The sequence below is a fragment of the Coregonus lavaretus genome (assembly GCF_964263955.1).
Source record: "Coregonus lavaretus genome assembly, chromosome: 12".
Taxonomy (NCBI): Eukaryota; Metazoa; Chordata; class Actinopteri; order Salmoniformes; family Salmonidae; genus Coregonus; species Coregonus lavaretus.
The window spans coordinates 13,596,939-13,613,709 of record NC_139999.1 but is presented as its reverse complement, the minus strand read 5'-3'; the positions used below and the strand labels follow the sequence as shown (position 1 = coordinate 13,613,709).

The 16,771-nt window shown below is 39.4% G+C and overlaps 3 protein-coding genes across 5 annotated transcripts; 1 reads left to right on the top strand and 2 right to left on the bottom strand.

Annotated features, from left to right (window-relative positions):
* Window positions 1–1,209: 1,209 nt before the first annotated feature.
* LOC311138238 (TAR DNA-binding protein 43-like) lies at window positions 1,210–5,793 on the top strand. 3 transcript variants are annotated; one of them, XM_084172914.1, is made up of 6 exons: window positions 1,210–2,039; window positions 2,243–2,406; window positions 2,964–3,104; window positions 3,238–3,408; window positions 3,506–4,577; window positions 5,262–5,793. In XM_084172914.1, exons 1-5 carry the CDS (start codon window positions 1,799–1,801, stop codon window positions 4,007–4,009), a joined length of 1,221 nt encoding a protein of 406 aa, XP_084029040.1. In that variant the 5' UTR covers window positions 1,210–1,798; the 3' UTR covers window positions 4,010–4,577; window positions 5,262–5,793. The 3 variants fall into 3 exon arrangements, with proteins under 3 accessions (XP_084029040.1, XP_084029038.1, XP_084029039.1); XM_084172912.1 differs by having other exon boundaries at window positions 1,226–2,039; window positions 2,192–2,406; XM_084172913.1 differs by lacking the exon at window positions 5,262–5,793 and having other exon boundaries at window positions 1,226–2,039; window positions 2,192–2,406; window positions 3,506–5,185.
* On the bottom strand, window positions 5,434–8,296 carry cenps (centromere protein S). Its single transcript, XM_084172915.1, has 5 exons — window positions 8,013–8,296; window positions 7,689–7,812; window positions 6,629–6,662; window positions 6,276–6,342; window positions 5,434–6,031 (listed from the first exon to the last, which is right to left on the bottom strand). The coding sequence occupies exons 1-5, from the start codon at window positions 8,049–8,051 to the stop codon at window positions 5,918–5,920; spliced, it is 378 nt and encodes a 125-aa protein (XP_084029041.1). The 5' UTR covers window positions 8,052–8,296; the 3' UTR covers window positions 5,434–5,917.
* Window positions 8,297–8,431: 135 nt separating this feature from the next.
* LOC311138456 (retinoid-binding protein 7-like) lies at window positions 8,432–13,533 on the bottom strand. Its single transcript, XM_084173138.1, has 4 exons — window positions 13,453–13,533; window positions 9,080–9,258; window positions 8,726–8,827; window positions 8,432–8,626 (listed from the first exon to the last, which is right to left on the bottom strand). The coding sequence occupies exons 1-4, from the start codon at window positions 13,523–13,525 to the stop codon at window positions 8,573–8,575; spliced, it is 408 nt and encodes a 135-aa protein (XP_084029264.1). The 5' UTR covers window positions 13,526–13,533; the 3' UTR covers window positions 8,432–8,572.
* Between the last annotated feature and the right edge of the window lie 3,238 nt (window positions 13,534–16,771).

The following is a 16,771-nucleotide window of genomic DNA, read 5'->3' as shown; positions in this document are numbered from 1 at the left end:
TGCAAAGTAAAAGCACAATCGGCTACTTAATTAGCATGTTCGTACGTGACCCTAATGATTGGTTGTTTTTGCCTTGGCGGACTGAGGGGTATTTGCAAGTAAACGATACTTAATAGATGCGTCTCCTGTTTTTGTTTTGCCATTTTTGTTACGCGACCCTAGCCTAATAAGCCCATTATGAACTCTACCGAAAGGAAATATATCTTGGGGTTGTGGCTTGCGCCTTGGGGGTCGGGCAACCTTGGTTCTAATTCCTGTTAGTGCAATGCTCTCCCGCTGTTCGCTACATTGCAGTGGGAGGTCCGGGGGTGGCTTGTAGACAAATCATTACTAGCGCCCCAAGTGTGTACAAGGTTCTGTCATTTCAACAAACCGAACCATTTGAGGTGCTTTCTTCACTCATGTGATGGATGTTGCTGTGGCAAACAACAACATGGAGAGATGGGCAGCAGCCTGGAATATACCCTATCCGGATTTTTTTTTTTTTTTTTTTGCATTTTAGCTAACCCTAACCCTTTTCCGAAATCTCCTAACCTGCTGCCACGAAAAGTCTCCTGTGTGGCGCAGTGGTCTAAGGCACTGCATCGCAGTGCTAACTGTGTCACTAGAGATCCTGGTTCGAATCCAGGCTCTGTCGCAGCCGGCCGCGACCGGGAGACTCATGGGCGGCGCACAATTGGCCCAGCGTCGTCCAGGGTAGGGGAGGGAATGGCCGGCAGGGATGTAGCTCAGTTGATAGAGCATGGCGTTTGCAACGCCAGGGTTGTGGGTTCGATTCCCACAGGGGGCCAGTATAAAAATATATATATATATATATATATGTAAGTCGCTCTGGATAAGAGCGTCTGCTAAATGACTAAAATGTAAATGTAAATGTAAGTCAATTTGACAAAAGCTGTATCGCTTCCAGTCGAAACGTCCCTGGTCCCCAGTTGTCACAGGAAGTCATGAAGGAAAAAAATGGGTTCATCCAATCTTTAGATAGGGGGGACGCCGCGGTAGTCATCGAGTATGGATCTCGGTGGGTATAATCAGTTTACACAAGGTTACATTTTTTTTAGGCAAATACAAATATGTTTTAAGAGATCACAGTAAAAATGGTGTAGTATTTCCCTTTAAATAATTATTTATCATTTTCTGTTATTTTCTAGATTCACAACACCCCCTCGTACCCTCCGTTTACAATGAAAGGATCTGACATAATGACGTACTTCCTCTATGACTTACATAATGCCATTTTGATCTGAAAGTACAACGGTGTTTCATGTTGTCGCAGATGTGTTTGAGCGTAAATATTTGCTTTAAATCTGCAGTATTACGTGCGTGCTAGGTAAGAAAAACGCAGTTAAGACTTAACGTTAATTATATGATTGCTCAATTTCAGTTTTCTTGGACGAAATTTTAAGTTGTAGGACCAACACGGCACGAGACTCCGTTAGCGCATTCATAGCCACATTGCTATAGCGAGGTCGTCGTCCGGTGTCGATGACACAGCTAGCTAACGTTAACTAGCCAACCTAACAAAGGAACACTGGAAGTGGGACCGTGGTATTTTCGTTTGCTAGAATTTCTCACGAACTCTACGTCGTTTAAATACAATTAGGTTTAATCAAGATAAACAGCGTCCATTTCAACATCTGAACTAATATATATTTTCTGCAAAATCGCGGTGTTTTTTCACTGCTGTTTTTGTACCAATCAGCTCGTGTCGTCGGGCATAGCCGAGTGTTTAGAGAGCTATCTAACGTAAACTAGCCATTGCAGTGTTTTTGGCAGAGAAAAGGCGTTGTGCGTAAAAATGGCAGAGGTGTACATTCGTGTGGCGGAAGAAGAGAATGAGGAGCCCATGGAGATCCCATCCGAGGATGATGGCACAGTGTTGCTTTCTACCGTGGCCGCTCAGTTTCCAGGGGCCTGCGGCCTACGATTCAGGAGTCCTGTTTCACAGTGCATGCGAGGGGTCCGTTTGGTGGAAGGGATGCTTCATGCACCTGAAAACGGCTGGGGAAATTTGGTCTATGTCGTCAATTATCCCAAAGGTATGTTGACTGACTTTTTTATTTTATTAGCCACCAACTGGTGGACAAATGCATTATAATACATGCATACTAAATTATTCCAGAGTCAACGGTTCCCTAGCTATATGCATCACATGGAATGAGTATCTAACTAGGCAAATGTCTGTCTCAAGTGTTCCAACAGCGATTGAATGATGATGATGATCCCTACCACACTATTTCAGACAACAAAAGGAAAATGGACGAGATTGATGCCTCCTCTGCTGTAAAGATGAAGAGAGGCGATATGAAGACCTCAGACCTGATTGTACTGGGGTTGCCTTGGAAGACATCTGAACAGGACCTGAAAGATTACTTCAGCACCTTTGGGGAAGTCATCATGGTACAGGTAAAGTATCAAATTAGCAATTTCATTCATGCAGATCAGTTGAGTGCTGTGGATACCTTCTCAGTTTTTTCTCTCTCACACAGCTCTAATGTGCAAGGCCTTGCTATATCTGTGGTTCCTTCTAAACTAACATTTGAGACATTTTAAAGTGGCAATGAGCAGTTTAAACAATGACAAAGCATACTCTCTGCCACTGTTTTGCTAAGGGTTGGGCCTGGAGAAATGTAGCCACTCTCAAATTCATAGACAGCACTATGGATACAAGGACTGACCATCCATGACATCAAAATGATAGTTTTAACTATGTTTTGATGGTAGTGTTTTTTTTACATTTACTATGTTAACAAACATTGGAGTAAAGCTTATTTTGGGTTGTGATGAGGTACATGCATTTAACTAAGCTCATGAGGCATTTATAAGTTATATTCCTTATGAATCAATGGGTACATATATAATTAATGTATGTCCCAAAATGGATATAGCAACTGCAGATTGCCACTTTAAACATTTTGGGTTAATGTGAAATGTAGTTTTTAACCCCATGCTCCTACTTACAGGTGAAACGAGATGTGAAGACCGGAAACTCAAAGGGATTTGGCTTTGTGAGGTTTACTGAGTATGAGACTCAAGATAAAGTGATCTCTCAACGCCACATGATTGATGGAAGATGGTGTGACTGCAAACTCCCCAACTCCAAGGTAGGTGTTTGTTTCTGTATGGCTTGTAACATGGATCATTAATGGCAAGAGCACTGTTTCAGATCACATCCCACCACCTCCCCCTACTGCCATATATTGTTCATGTGCAATACTTTTTACCTTTGTGAAACAGCAAGGTCCAGATGAGCCCATGAGAAGCAGGAAAGTGTTTGTAGGCCGTTGCACTGAAGACATTTCCGCTGATGAGCTGCGCCAGTTCTTCATGCAGTATGGCGAGGTCACTGACGTCTTCATCCCCAAGCCCTTCCGTGCCTTTGCCTTCGTCAGCTTTGCCGATGACCAGGTTGGTGCCACTGCAAATTCAAAGACCATGTTCTGTTTGCCATCTGCTGAATTGCCCCTTTAATGTCAGACTGGCATGTATGTTTTTTTCTCTCCAGGTTGCCAGTTCCCTATGTGGAGAGGACCTGATTATTAAGGGAGTCAGCGTGCACATCTCAAACGCTGAGCCAAAGCACGGCAGTAGGCAGATGATGGAGCGAGCAGGGCGGTTTGGAAATGGGTTTGGGGCTCAGGGTTTTGGTAGTAACCGCACAGGGTTAGGGAGCAGCGCCGGTAGTAATATGGCTAATTTTGGCAACTTTAGTCTGAATCCTGCCATGATGGCTGCCGCGCAGGCTGCCCTGCAGAGCAGTTGGGGAATGATGGGTATGTTGGCTAGTCAGCAAGGGCAGACTGCCACCTCAGGCACCACCTCTACTGGGCAGACTAGCTCCACCAGGGATCAGAGCCAGGCCTACAGCACAGGCAACAGTAACTACGGCACCAGCTCAGCCAGTCTAGGTTGGGGTACTGGTTCTAATTCAACAACCAGTGGTAGTGGGTTTAGCTCAGGAGGATTTGGCTCCAGTATGGAGTCCAAGTCTTCAGGGTGGGGTATGTAAGTAATAGTTTGTATGGTAAGTATTGTGAGATGTCCTTTTCCAAATCTATTTCTGGTGTTACGCGTATCTGATAACTAAACGCTTTTGTCAAAGATGTTTTGTTCGTTTGGAGAGAGAAAAAATGCTCAAGATTTAATTTAGAAATTGTTTGAGGTGAATTATTATTTACCAGGGTGTTCAGCTTAAGTGCTACTTTTGATGTCAAATTGATTTAAGTTTGTCCTGACTTATTTTCAACTGGATTCTTTAAGGCATGTATTGTGATGTTTCTGAAAATGCATGAGAAATCACTATGGTTCACTATTCATCCATATATTTGACAACAATCTTGCATTGGAAAGAATCTGGTTGAAACTGAAATGTTTTAAGTGCAACTTTATTTGCAGTCAAGTTCAATGGAAAAACCTTCACTACAATCTCTTCTGCAGTTCACTTCTCTTCCATTTTCCCGGGAAGAAGCTCCTCTTTGGCAGCATTCTTTGGGTGATGTCAGTATCACTCTCCCTCTTCCCATCTGTAAATGCTTTGCCATCAAAGAACGGCTTCACTCCGCATGTTCTAAGAGACGGTGGGTGTTTCATTTTTTTATCCACTTTTTAATGGAAAGAACTGCGCAGCTGACATTTTAAGAACTCATGAGTGCGACTGAGGATGGCTTGTGGCGAAGAGTGAATCGATGAGTGAGCGAACGGAGAGAAAAAGAAAGCGTGAAACGGACTGGTTGTGCGATGAAAGAGCCCAATTTGACTGCTTTTGTGAGAGTGAATGGAAGCTGCGGATGCTACAAGCTCCTTCCCCCTAAAATGGACTTTCATTTAGTAGTACTTCAAGATCTCTTTTTATTGTAGCAATTTTTCCTACCCTTATTGATCAAGTGCAGAAGTAGTACGCAAATGTAGTGTGGAATGTTGTGCTGAATATTTGTCTTGCTTATATAACCTACCTGACCTGAATGCTGTATGGTGTGTGTGTGTGGTTTCTTTCCTTGTTATTGATGCTCTGTAAGTGTGAACTTGATGTGGATGACACCTGCCGCGGACACTGGGGACGTGAGTGTTGGTGTGAGAGCATGGAGTGGCGTGGTTGTCAAATGTTTCCCAGTGTGATTCTGTGCGTTTCAAAGGTGTTTTAGACATGTCAAATAAGAGTTCTCTAATAAAACTTTGTTTGAATAGATATGCTTATTTGAATACTGGGTACTTTTGTTACACTTGAATTGTCAAAAAAAATCTAATTTAATTCACATATCTAGGGACCTTGGACACTGCTGACCGAGGTTTCCATCTGAACCCGGACTGGAGTCAGTGTCCTGAAGGATGAAGACTGAAGTCCTCACAGGCTTGAAATGGGGTCTTATATTTATGCCAACCTAAAAGGAGTCAGAATTGGGTAGTAAGTTTGGATACATTTGTTCTACTCAGACCTGAAAGTATTTTTTGTTTATTTGGCTTTGTTTACAATATAACACATTGAGGCATTATTTGGGTAGAACAGTAATCTCATGTATTCTTTGGGACAAGACATAACGAACAGGTTATGGTACTTCAAATGTGTACATGGAAATGGTGTACATAAAGGATATTACAGCACATCTCAATGCTGAAGATGAATGGGAACACCTGTTGTCCTTCAATATTTTTATTTAACTGCTTTTTTAAACGTATAGATCTGTAAATAATTTTGGAGAAGACATTGGAACCGTGCTTACATTTCAACCAATTAAGATAATAATGCTGTACCACTTGATGGAGAATTGTTATCAATAAATATTTTCTGCAAGTTTGGTCGATCCAGTTGATGCCCTTTTGTGCTATATTAGTAAACGTACACATGCTATTACCTAGTAGTGTCTGTTTAATAGAACCCATTCACTTAATACTAGGGTAGCCTCTAGCATGTTGTTCCTTCCTACTCCATCTCTGTCTCCTTGTTCTTCCTCTTCCCTGCACTCTTCTTCCTTATGTCTCTTTGCTCCTGGTTGGTGCTGGCAATCTCTTCACTCTTCCTTTGTATGAAGTTAGACTAGAAAAGAGTGTTCGTTAATTCAAAACGTTGGCGACAATATCATTGCAAATACCTATGTTCCTGTGGAAAATAACTATAAAAGGGTCAATATTACTGGTACCATAAAAACATTCAGTAATGCCAAGATTGGGTCTCGCTGTCTTAAAACGACACAATAATAAAGCATTGATTAAGACCTGACTGTTCAATCCTGTGATGTTGGCATATATTATGAAATTATTGTTAATTAGCCAATACCCACCAGTGCTGTACTCCGACGAGCCGTAAGCTTCACATCATCCACAGATACTGTGCTTCTTTTGGCATGCCTACAATAGAATCCCCACAACACACATGTTAGTACTAATCTGATTATGAAACCTCATGGTATTGCCTTATACTTGCTTGGAAATGTGTAATACTGCTAAAGGAACCTTTTATTCTGATTACAACAGATCCTGCAGAGCATTTGATGCCAATTCCTTTTTTCCTACCTCCTAACTGAACACTGCATAAATGTGGGGCTGGAAATCATTAATCTGTAACAGGAGGATTGTCAGTCTGAATAAACACGGATTTCATAACATCAATGCAACCTGTATGAAGACCTTTTACCTTGCAAAGGCCTCCAAGTCCTTCGCAAAAATATCTAAAGATAAGAAAAAAAGGAATGCTGTCAATCATCTGAAACATACAAGCAGAAGAATCCTTGTGTGTGTCTCAGTGTAAAGTGGCATCCTCCAATGGTCTCTCCCTCATCCGCATAGATCTGAAAACACAGGGCAGGTGAAAGACATGATGGTCTTCGACCCTAGGGGAAGTAAAACATAAAATCAGTTACTGTCATAGGTGCAGTGGAATGTTGTTTTACAGGGTCTTTCGGTTACTGGCCCAACGCTCTAACCGCTAGGGGTTTTGACTAGGTGGTATACAGCATACAGCTACGACCGGAAGTGACTTTTTCGTAGCAGGTAAGGATAATTAACATAGCAGGTTAGAGGAATTAGGTTATAGTTAGGAAAAGTGTTAGGGTTAGCTAAAATGCTCTCCTAACCTGCTACGAAAAGTCACTTCCGGTCCTAGCTGTACCCCCATCTAGTCACAACCACTGCTAGGCTACCTGACACTCTTCACCTGCCAAGTTTTTTCCACTTCAGTACAGATGAAGGAAAGGAGACCAGGGGAACAATATACATCTGACCATTGAGATGCAACGAAAGCGTTCCTTCACTTGTTTTATGGCGCTGACGTCAGAGGACTTGATAGTCAATGTATGTATGGTCATCTGACCATCTATCCGTGGTCTTTCAGGAAAATAGATGAGGAAGGGAAACCATAGGAGTGTTTGGACAAAGCCTTTTGAGTCTCAAGATTTTCCCAGTACCCCTAGCCCCTATAACGACTTGTGATAGGGGAGAACCGAATATGTAAGTATACAGTATTACCTATCGAATCCATCCCACGTAGGCCTATGAAGTGTCTAGGGGCAGTTTCTGGACTGGGCCAGAATAACATGTGAATTTGACTGGTGCTTGGACAGAGCAAACCCAAGGTGGAGACTGTGCACAAAGATGTTCATAATTAACTCATCAGTGTCCTCTTGTTACCAGTCATACACAGCAAATCCCCTTCCCTCCAGACATTATTTGGTGATGTTTGTGATTATAATACTCACCACATTGCCTGAACGTCGTTTCAGCTATTGCTGCTATAACCTGTCGACTGAATTCCTTCTGATGATCCTCACCAATGCTTTGACACAGTCTTCCCACTGTATAGTGGACTGCTGCTTTCAGTCTCTACGGGTTTAGTGAAAATATGAGTAAATACTAGCTTTGTCCATCTTTATCTTACGGACACCACGTGCTTCCAAGACACACACACATATATACATATATACATATATATATATATATATATATATATATATATATATATATATATATATATATGTGTGTGTGAATCAATGCAAGTAATAAATCAAAGGTCAAAGTTGCACCTGAAGTTTTCTTTCCTCCTCGTCCATTGCTGTTGACATTTCCTCCCGACAGTTCACGTTAGCTAGGCAGCTAGTAGTAGATAGCTTACTTCACCGGTTTACTCATACACTTCTTCACCAGATTATATTTAAAACAGAAAACTAAACAATATGTACAATCATTTCTAGAGTAGCTAGCTAATGGGCATGGACTAATCTTTATGATAAATCAAATTGCGCTAAACCTGAAAAGTTGCGCGCTTAGAAAGGCGGATGGTGTCATCCAATCGAACCAATACTAAGCCAACAACACCACCTGCTGGGCTGGAGTATTACAAATCAATGCAATAATGGTCCAGTGCCTTATTCATGGTTTTTGGTAGATCAAATGTATTGTACATAATCACGAAATCCACAAACGTATATCATGTTATTTTTATTCATGTTGTTAAAATGTTAGCTATTTTCTTCTAATTCTTTCGCATACTCAAAGCATATCATATTAGTGATACATTTATGAAGCATATTTAAAAAATGTAAGGTTGAAGAAATATTATGCAAACTTTATGGTGAAAGAATTATCAAGCACTCTTTTTATAAATCTGCTTGCAGACTTTATCCCCACAGGTGATTTCCTATAAGAGAGAGGGAAAATGCATAACAGTTAGGCCTACTAATGCTTTGCCAATGCCATCAATGTAGTTAAAAGGTAGATATGAGTACATGCTACATACCAGATGGAGCTCATCTCCTTCTATCCAGTGTTTCCACCCTCTGTTCTTCTTCTCTCCCTTCTGAACACACACCAGTTTATCATTGTCCCAGTTGACCACGGTCTGTAATAAACAAGAGCACTTATCATAATGTGTTGTGTGGACCATAATTTTAAAACACCTGGGATAGCTCCAGCTTGCTTGAAATAGGCTTAGGCTCTGTTACATATTGTGTTCAATGTTGCCATATTAATGCCCACAGTTCAATAAGCAACAAGGAGCAAAATAACAAAGGGTTCTATTCATCATGATAATTATATGACATAAATGATAAAGTGCCGTCGCCCATAGGAACAGTAAATTGCAAGTTTCTACCTGGACTTTTCTGTTATCCATGGCTTTGGTCACCTCCTCAAACTCTTCCCCAATCTTGAATGAGACTGTGTAGTTTTTGAAGGTAGTGAATGTTTTGATGGTGAAAGAATCCCCGTCTTGCTCAATCACTTTCTGAGGTTTCAACATGTTTGCAATCTTGCGTGTTGCAAAATCAATGCCTGTAAGGAAAGAAATCCTGCATCTGTTACAAATATATCCTAAGAGACTGAACATTTCCAATCCATTCTCAGTAGGAAACTGGTGAGCTAGGGTATGAATCATAACTCCAAAGACAAGGCTTTTTACAAATGTGAATTCTTCAGAATGTATTTCGAAATAAGTTAATATTCATATTATATGGAGTTATAATTCTACTGGGGAGCATGTTGAGCAAAAGAAAGTAGATAGAAGTTGACAATATGAAGTAACTCTGGCACAGGTGTTGGGGAGTAATTGATTACATGTAGCCTAATCAGTTACATGTAATCTGATTTGTAACAAACAAAAATCAATTCAATCAGTTACATTACAAGCAAAAATATTATAATTAGATTACAGATACTTTTGAAAAAATACATTACTTCTTGGATTACATTTATATTCAGAAAGGATGTTTGTGAAGAAATAAATTATTACACCTTTCTGTTATTTATACACTGAGTGTAGAAAACATTAAGAACACCTGCTCGTTCCATGACAAACTGACCAGGTGAAAGCTATGATCCCTTATTGATGTCACTTGTTAAATCCACTTCAATCAGTGTAGAGATGAAGGGGGGGAGACAGGTTAAAGAATAATTTTAAAGCCTTGAGACATGGATTGTGTACAGTATGTGTGCCATTCAGAGGGTGAACTGCTAAATGCTAAATAATGTACACAGTGTATATTATGTTATATATTATAATTTAGCATTAAAAAAGTTTACGTTTGTTCCACCTGAGCAAGTCTGACCACAAGTCACAAACCACTATGAGGACACGAAATGCGTTTGATGGATCTTTTTAGTCTCTTAAGGGGAATGTAATCCAAAAGTAACTGAAAGTAATCTGATTATGTTACAGATTTTGGGGTAGGCTAATCCAAAAGTGATGTTACTGATTACACTTTTAGACAGGTAACTAGTAACTGTAACGGATTACATTTAGAAAGTAACCCTAACCCTGCAGGTGTCCCCATATGTGCCACATACTAAAGAAAAATGAATGATTGCCCCCCCAAAAAATGCAGAGTTCAGACAATAACAATCACATACAGTTGAGATTTACATACACCTTAGCCAAATACATTTAAACTCAGTTTTTCACAATTCCTGACATTTAATCCTAGTAAAAATTCCCTGTCTTAGGTCAGTTAGGATCACCACTTTATTTTAAGAATGTGAAATGTCAGAATAATAGTAGAGAGAATTATTTCTTTCAGCTTTTATTTCTTTCATCACATTCCCAGTGGGTCAGAAGTTTACATACACTCAATTAGTATTTGGTAGCATTGCCTTTAAATTGTTTAACTTGGGCCAAACGTTTTGAGTAGCCTTCCACAAGCTTCCCACAATAAGTTGGGTAAATGTAGGCCCATTCCTCCTGACAGAGCTGGTGTAACTGAGTCAGGTTTGTAGGCCTCCTTGCTTGCACACGCTTTTTCAGTTCTGTCCACACATTTTCTATAGGATTGAGGTCAGGGCTTTGTGATGGCCACTCCAATACCTTGACTTGTTGTCCTTAAGCCATTTTGCCACAACTTTGAAAGTATGCTTGGGGTCATTGTTCATTTGGAAGACCCATTTGCGACCAAGCTTTAACTTCCTGACTGATGTCTTGAGATGTTGCTTCAATATATCCACATAATTTTCCTTCCTCATGATGCCATCTATTTTGTGAAGTGCACCAGTCCCTCCTGCAGCAAAGCACCCCCACAGCATGATGCTGCCACCCCCATGCTTCACGATTGGGATGATGTTCTTCGGCTTGCAAGCGACCCCCTTTTTCCTCCAAACATAACAATGGTCATTATGGCCAAACAGTTCTATTTTTGTTTCATCAGACCAGAGGACATTTCTCCAAAAAGTACGATCTTTGTCGCCATGTGCAGTTGCAAACCGTAGTCTGGCTTTTTTATGGCGGTTTTGGAGCAGTGGCTTCTTCCTTGCTGAGCGGCCTTTCAGGTTATGTTGATATAGGACTCGTTTTATTGTGGATATAGATACTTTTGTACCTGTTTCCTCCAGCATCTTCACAAGGTCCTTTGCTGTTGTTCTGGGATTGATTTGCACTTTTCGCACCAAAGTACGTTCATCTCTAGGAGACAGAACGCGTCTCCTTCCTGGGCGGTATGACAGCTGCATGGTCCCATGGTGTTTATACTTGCGTACTATTGTTTGTACAGATGAACGTGGTACCTTCAGGCGTTTGGAAATTGCTTCCAAGGATGAACCAGACTTGTGGTCGTCTACTATTTTTTTTCTGAGGTCTTGGCTGATTTCTTTTTTTATTTTCCCATGATGTCAAGCAAAGAGGCACTGAGTTTGAAGGTAGGCCTTGAAATACATCCACAGGTACACCTCCAATTGACTCAAATTATGTCAATTAGCCTATCAGAAGCTTCTAAAGCCATGACATCATTTTCTGGAATTTTCCAAGCTGTTTAAAGGCACAGTCAACTTAGTGTATGTACACTTCTGACCCACTGGAATTGTGATACAGTGAATTATAAGTGAAATAATCTGTCTGTAAACAATTGTTGGAAAAATGACTTGTGTCATGCACAAAGTAGATGTCTTAACCGACTTGCCAAAACTATAGTTTGTTAACAAGAAATTTGTGGAGTGGTTGAAAAACAAGTTTTAATGACTCCAACCTAAGTGTATGTAAACTTCAGACTTCAACTGTACATGTTATTATCGGCAACATAAAAATGTGTTTTGAATTATTGACAGATAAGAGAAATGAGAATTATGAAATATTATGGATTTGAAAATATAGGCCTATCTAATAAATGAATAAAAGTGAATGAATCAAAGATAATCAATTTCAGTTGAATGGAACGGTACACTACCCTACCTACTGTCAGTATTAATGAATTACCAACAGGTAGGGTGAGTATTGGTTCAGTGGGACACCTGGCAAAGTGGGACACTTAAGCTTTGTAATGGATATCTATAAATGTGTTCAATAACATTGTGCCTGTGTGTTAGTGAGGAAGTATGTGATCATAATCATTGTGGGCGTGGCATCCCGTGTAATGACATGGGTCTCTAGAGGCATAATGGTAAGTAAAATGGCATAGGGTTCTGAGGTAAATAATGTCAAGGTTGTAAAAAAACGGTTTTATTAATACTCTCACGTTTTTAGAATATTGACATTTTGACCTTTGTCCCAGTATGCCAATCGCCTACTGTCAAACTGGGACACCCTGTTACTGTCAAACTGGGACACTAGGCCATTTTAATGCAGAAAAAATATTTCAGGGGATTATGAAATACATGTTTTCTTAACAGAAATACATTTTCTAAATTTAATTTTCCTCAAATCTGCTATCAGCTAGCTTGCTAGAAAAAGCTAGCATAGCTGCATTTTACTTAGAAAGATATTACCTCACCAACATAAAAAATCCTAGCTAGCTATATTCTTAACCATACAGGTATATGATGACAAGAAAATAGTATTTTGCTGTATTTGACTCTGGTGACAATAAAACGGTCATTGAAATTGTTGAGGGGTAAGGCCTTTCTGGTTTCATTCTACAAAATGTCCATTAGATTGTAGTGTTGAGAATGTTGAGCTGATAGGCCTAGATGAAGTTCATTTTATTTATATGCTATACAATGACATATAGGCTACGTCATATAATTATAATCAAGTATGATTATGATAATAATAATAATGATAAATGATCATTCTTAATGTTCCACAAAAATACATAAAGCATGTTTTAATACATTTAATTTGTATGAATAATTTAAGTTTATCATTAAAATATTGAAAATACTAATATATTCTAATTTATTCTTCTTTACAATAAAGAATGAAGTGTCCCACATTGCCAATCAAGGTGTACCAGTTTGCCAGTATTGACTTAAAAAATGTGGTCTCAGCACAATTTGTGTTTGAAGAAGAGTCCTGTGTTTAATATTTTTTTGTTGGTATAGTGTAGTAGGGTTCTTAAACTGTTTAGAATGGTATCATGTTGGGGGTTAGGACAATGGGATGATTCTGTAAGGTGTTCCGGAAAACGAATTTTAATAAAGTGTCACACTTTACCAATACTCACCCTAATTAATTAATCAATAAATAGTAAATATTATTGTAATCAAAGTCACTTTCCTAAAAACATAAGAAAATGTGTGCTGCAATTAACAAGTGAAAAGAGAACTTACCAAGAGCAACCATGTAACCTTCAAAGTTTTCATTACTAGTCATGTCCCATGTGCCACTGTAGTCGGTAGGCATGTTGGATACTTGCGTGGCAGTCTCAACTTCAATAGACAGCAGTTGTTAGAATGAACAGATTTAAAGTCTCTAGGATGTCCCATGGGGTGTTAATATAGGGCAGGGGTTTGGTTTATTTTTTGTAGTTGGTTACTATTTTGGACAATAGAGTAGAGGAATAGCCTGGTGGAGGGCGGAACATGACTTTTTGCACAATTATATGAGGAAATAACATTTGAGATAAGCGCCTCGAAATAGAGTGGTCTATAATGCATCAAACATATGTGCACATTCTTTAGTGGCTCTCTTTCCAACAATGTAAAGGGTCACTGGAATAAATGTGATACAGTTGAATTCAAGGCCGTTTGAGCGCGCGCAACAAATAAAACTTTATAACACTACATTATAACACTTTATAAATAGGCCTACTGTAACCTATTTGTTACAGTTGTTCAGTGGTCTCCTCCAAGCATAGATCCTAGGATGGGTTTTACATTTTACCATAGTGTTCGGTGAGGAAATCAGATCCCTATAGGCCAGTAAAGGCCTCACATGGATGCACCCCAGAGTATGCGTGGTTGGGGGATAATTTTCACAGTAATTAGAACTGGGAAGGATGTGTCATCAAGGCCTATCACCTCTCACTTCTTTGGCATAGTTTATTCAAAATGAATGGGCACAATGCTACATTACCCGTTAGCACAGTATACAAGGCATATCATACCAAGGAATCAAAGGTTACAATTGTAAGTATTGGAGGTGTCAAGGTCTATTCACAGATTGGGTCTGGGTCTAATTTCTATGATGATAATTAACAATAACTAGCTATTTGAATGCATTCTACTTTTGTTGGTGGCTTCTTGTGTTGTGAAAAATGATCTGATGGTGATTTCTTTACTTTTCTTTGTACTATTGATAATATGTTTTCTATTAGTAACGTATTCTAAATGAGCATGAATCTTATTCTAGTCTTTTATTTGCAGTCAGATAATTAATGCAATCTTTGTGGCACTAGTTCTCATCCCTTAATTTTAAGTGTCAACCAGTTAAGTAAATGCAAATGTAAAACTAAAAGCTTTTAATTAGAAATCATACATGCAGTGTGTACTATGTCAAGTTTCTGATTTGGAGTTTAAATCCCCCAGGCCCAAATCCTCTCCATACTGCCAGCAGCGTTTTCTGAACAATCTCACTGCCTTCATTGTCTTATCCTTTATGGCTACATCCTGCTTTGTAAAGACATTTTTGATAGCTATTTCTTATAGTTTAATGAGGTGTGCTCCTCACAATTGTTTGGCTTTTGGCAAAAGCAATGTTTAATCATTTTATTTTAGCCAAGTTCAAAATAAGTTGATTTGATTATGATGAAAGAGAGATGGCAGTAGAGACAAGCTTTGGACATTCCTATCCTCCTCTTAGTTCAATCAGATGTTTATTTATTTTAATTGTATTTTACCTTTATTTAACTAGGCAAGTCAGTTAAGAACACATTCTTATTTACAATGACGGCCTATGCCGCCCTATGGGACTCCCAATCACGGCTGGTTGTGATACAGCCTGGAATCGAACCAGGGGGTCTGTAGTGACGCCTCAAGCACTGAGATGCAGTGCCTTAGGCCACTGCTCCACTCGGGAGATTGGGACATTGCATTCCTTGCAACAATCTAAATGTACATATAAAGTATGTGGGTTGTTCCACGAAAAGAGTGCCGTTTGCTTCCCTTTGATATTTAAAGTAAAAATTGTGCACCAATATAGAATTTTAAGAGCCTTTTTATATTGAAGTGCCCTTTAATATAGACCACATGGAGAATTCTAGAAATCAGATTTTTAATATGAATAAAGGCTTGCTAAAATGCAGCATTTTGTCATGTTCCAGATTTTAACCCACATAATCCAAACATTTCTCCAAGTTATTTTGTTGCTTTGACAGTCATTTCTGAAGATGTTTTATTTTATTTCATTTGATTAGTGATTCATTTACATCTGTCCCACATTTTAAGGTCAACCCTGTTATGTGAACTGAACTCCTGTTTTAATATGGTGAAAACATTTGTTTGTAAATATTGTTTTCTAAAGAAACATTGAACATCTAATAGTCAAATCACAGTGTAAAAGCAGTTGAGCTGGTTCTACAATTTTTTGCCATTTTCTGTTGTTTTGTGGTGGAAAACTGAGCGGTCGAGCATAACATGTCAATCCTGTTACCCATAGATAGACAGGCTAGAAATGTTTTCGCAATAATAAAAAATGGTGAAGCTTGCATTCAATTGCCACTCCCTGTTGCACACAATAATCTTCCATTCCCCCTGTCACAAGGGGATTTATGGCTGATTTAAGATTAAATCGTCAACCCTGTTACAGTCAACACCTGTTACGGTCAACCGTGTTACTTTACTTACTATAGGCACTTACTATAGTCATTTTTTTATTTAACCTCTTGAGATGGCAACGTGTTTTTTAAAATTAAGTTTAACGTGCTCTTTATGACAGAATGTTAAAATTAGGTGAAATAAAACGTTTTTTTGACCAAGTTACACTCCTCAAAAGGCACCGAATTGGTACAAGATTCAGTTATTGGAAACCACTTATCCCACATCTACAAATGGTAAGAGACACAAGTAATTGGCACCTGTTTGTCTGATGAAACTCTGCCTCCTGACCAGGTTTTGCAGTAACATTCATGCTGATAGACCCAGTGCCCCAGAGCTTCAGGGCAGCCTACCATTGGTTTGGACTTGTGTATTTTGGCCAGGGACTGTGCACCATCAACCTGCCTGCACAACAGTGTGTAAGTAAAGTATAGCATTTGAGATATAACTTGGATCAGTAGCTTTACAGGGATGTGACATACGTATGTTTTGCCTACTATTACAGTTAGCGACTTTATAATATGGTCCAGAGGTTCTAATGCTCCAAAGGAAATTATGCATAAAGCATTTGAATATTTCTGCATTCGCAGGCAAAAACAACTCCTGAGCTGTTCTGTCATTGGCTTGTATCCTGAGTACACGTAAGCCTTCACCACAACATATACCATTTTCCAGAACTGATGCCATTGCTTATGTTTATTCTCAGCCTTTTTCTTGGTGGAGGGAGGACTCTGGGTAACAACCCATAGGCTACTCAGGCTTGGCCAGAGAGGGAACAATGGCTAACTAGTACAAACAGTCTAGTCCAACCAGCATATATATTATTATATGCACACAAGTGCTCGCACACACACTCTGGGCGTTCTGCCAAAAATAGTCTTAAGGAGGAGGTCAT

Excerpts from the sequence above, each read along its gene's own strand:
- LOC311138238 (XM_084172912.1), top strand. The coding sequence starts at position 1,799 with ATGGCAGAGGTGTACATTCGTGTGGCGGAAGAAGAGAATGAGGAGCCC. Across the intron at positions 2,407-2,963 it reads GGGAAGTCATCATGGTACAG|GTGAAACGAGATGTGAAGAC; the intron begins GTAAAGTATCAA and ends TCCTACTTACAG. Across the intron at positions 3,409-3,505 it reads TCAGCTTTGCCGATGACCAG|GTTGCCAGTTCCCTATGTGG; the intron begins GTTGGTGCCACT and ends TTTTCTCTCCAG.
- cenps (XM_084172915.1), bottom strand. The coding sequence starts at position 8,051 with ATGTCAACAGCAATGGACGAGGAGGAAAGAAAACTTCAG. Across the intron at positions 6,343-6,628 it reads GACTTGGAGGCCTTTGCAAG|GCATGCCAAAAGAAGCACAG; the intron begins GTAAAAGGTCTT and ends ATTCTATTGTAG. Across the intron at positions 6,032-6,275 it reads CTCGTCGGAGTACAGCACTG|TCTAACTTCATACAAAGGAA; the intron begins GTGGGTATTGGC and ends ACTCTTTTCTAG.
- LOC311138456 (XM_084173138.1), bottom strand. The coding sequence starts at position 13,525 with ATGCCTACCGACTACAGTGGCACATGGGACATGACTAGTAATGAAAAC. Across the intron at positions 9,259-13,452 it reads AGGTTACATGGTTGCTCTTG|GCATTGATTTTGCAACACGC; the intron begins GTAAGTTCTCTT and ends CTTTCCTTACAG. Across the intron at positions 8,627-8,725 it reads AAGGAGATGAGCTCCATCTG|GAAATCACCTGTGGGGATAA; the intron begins GTATGTAGCATG and ends TCTCTCTTATAG.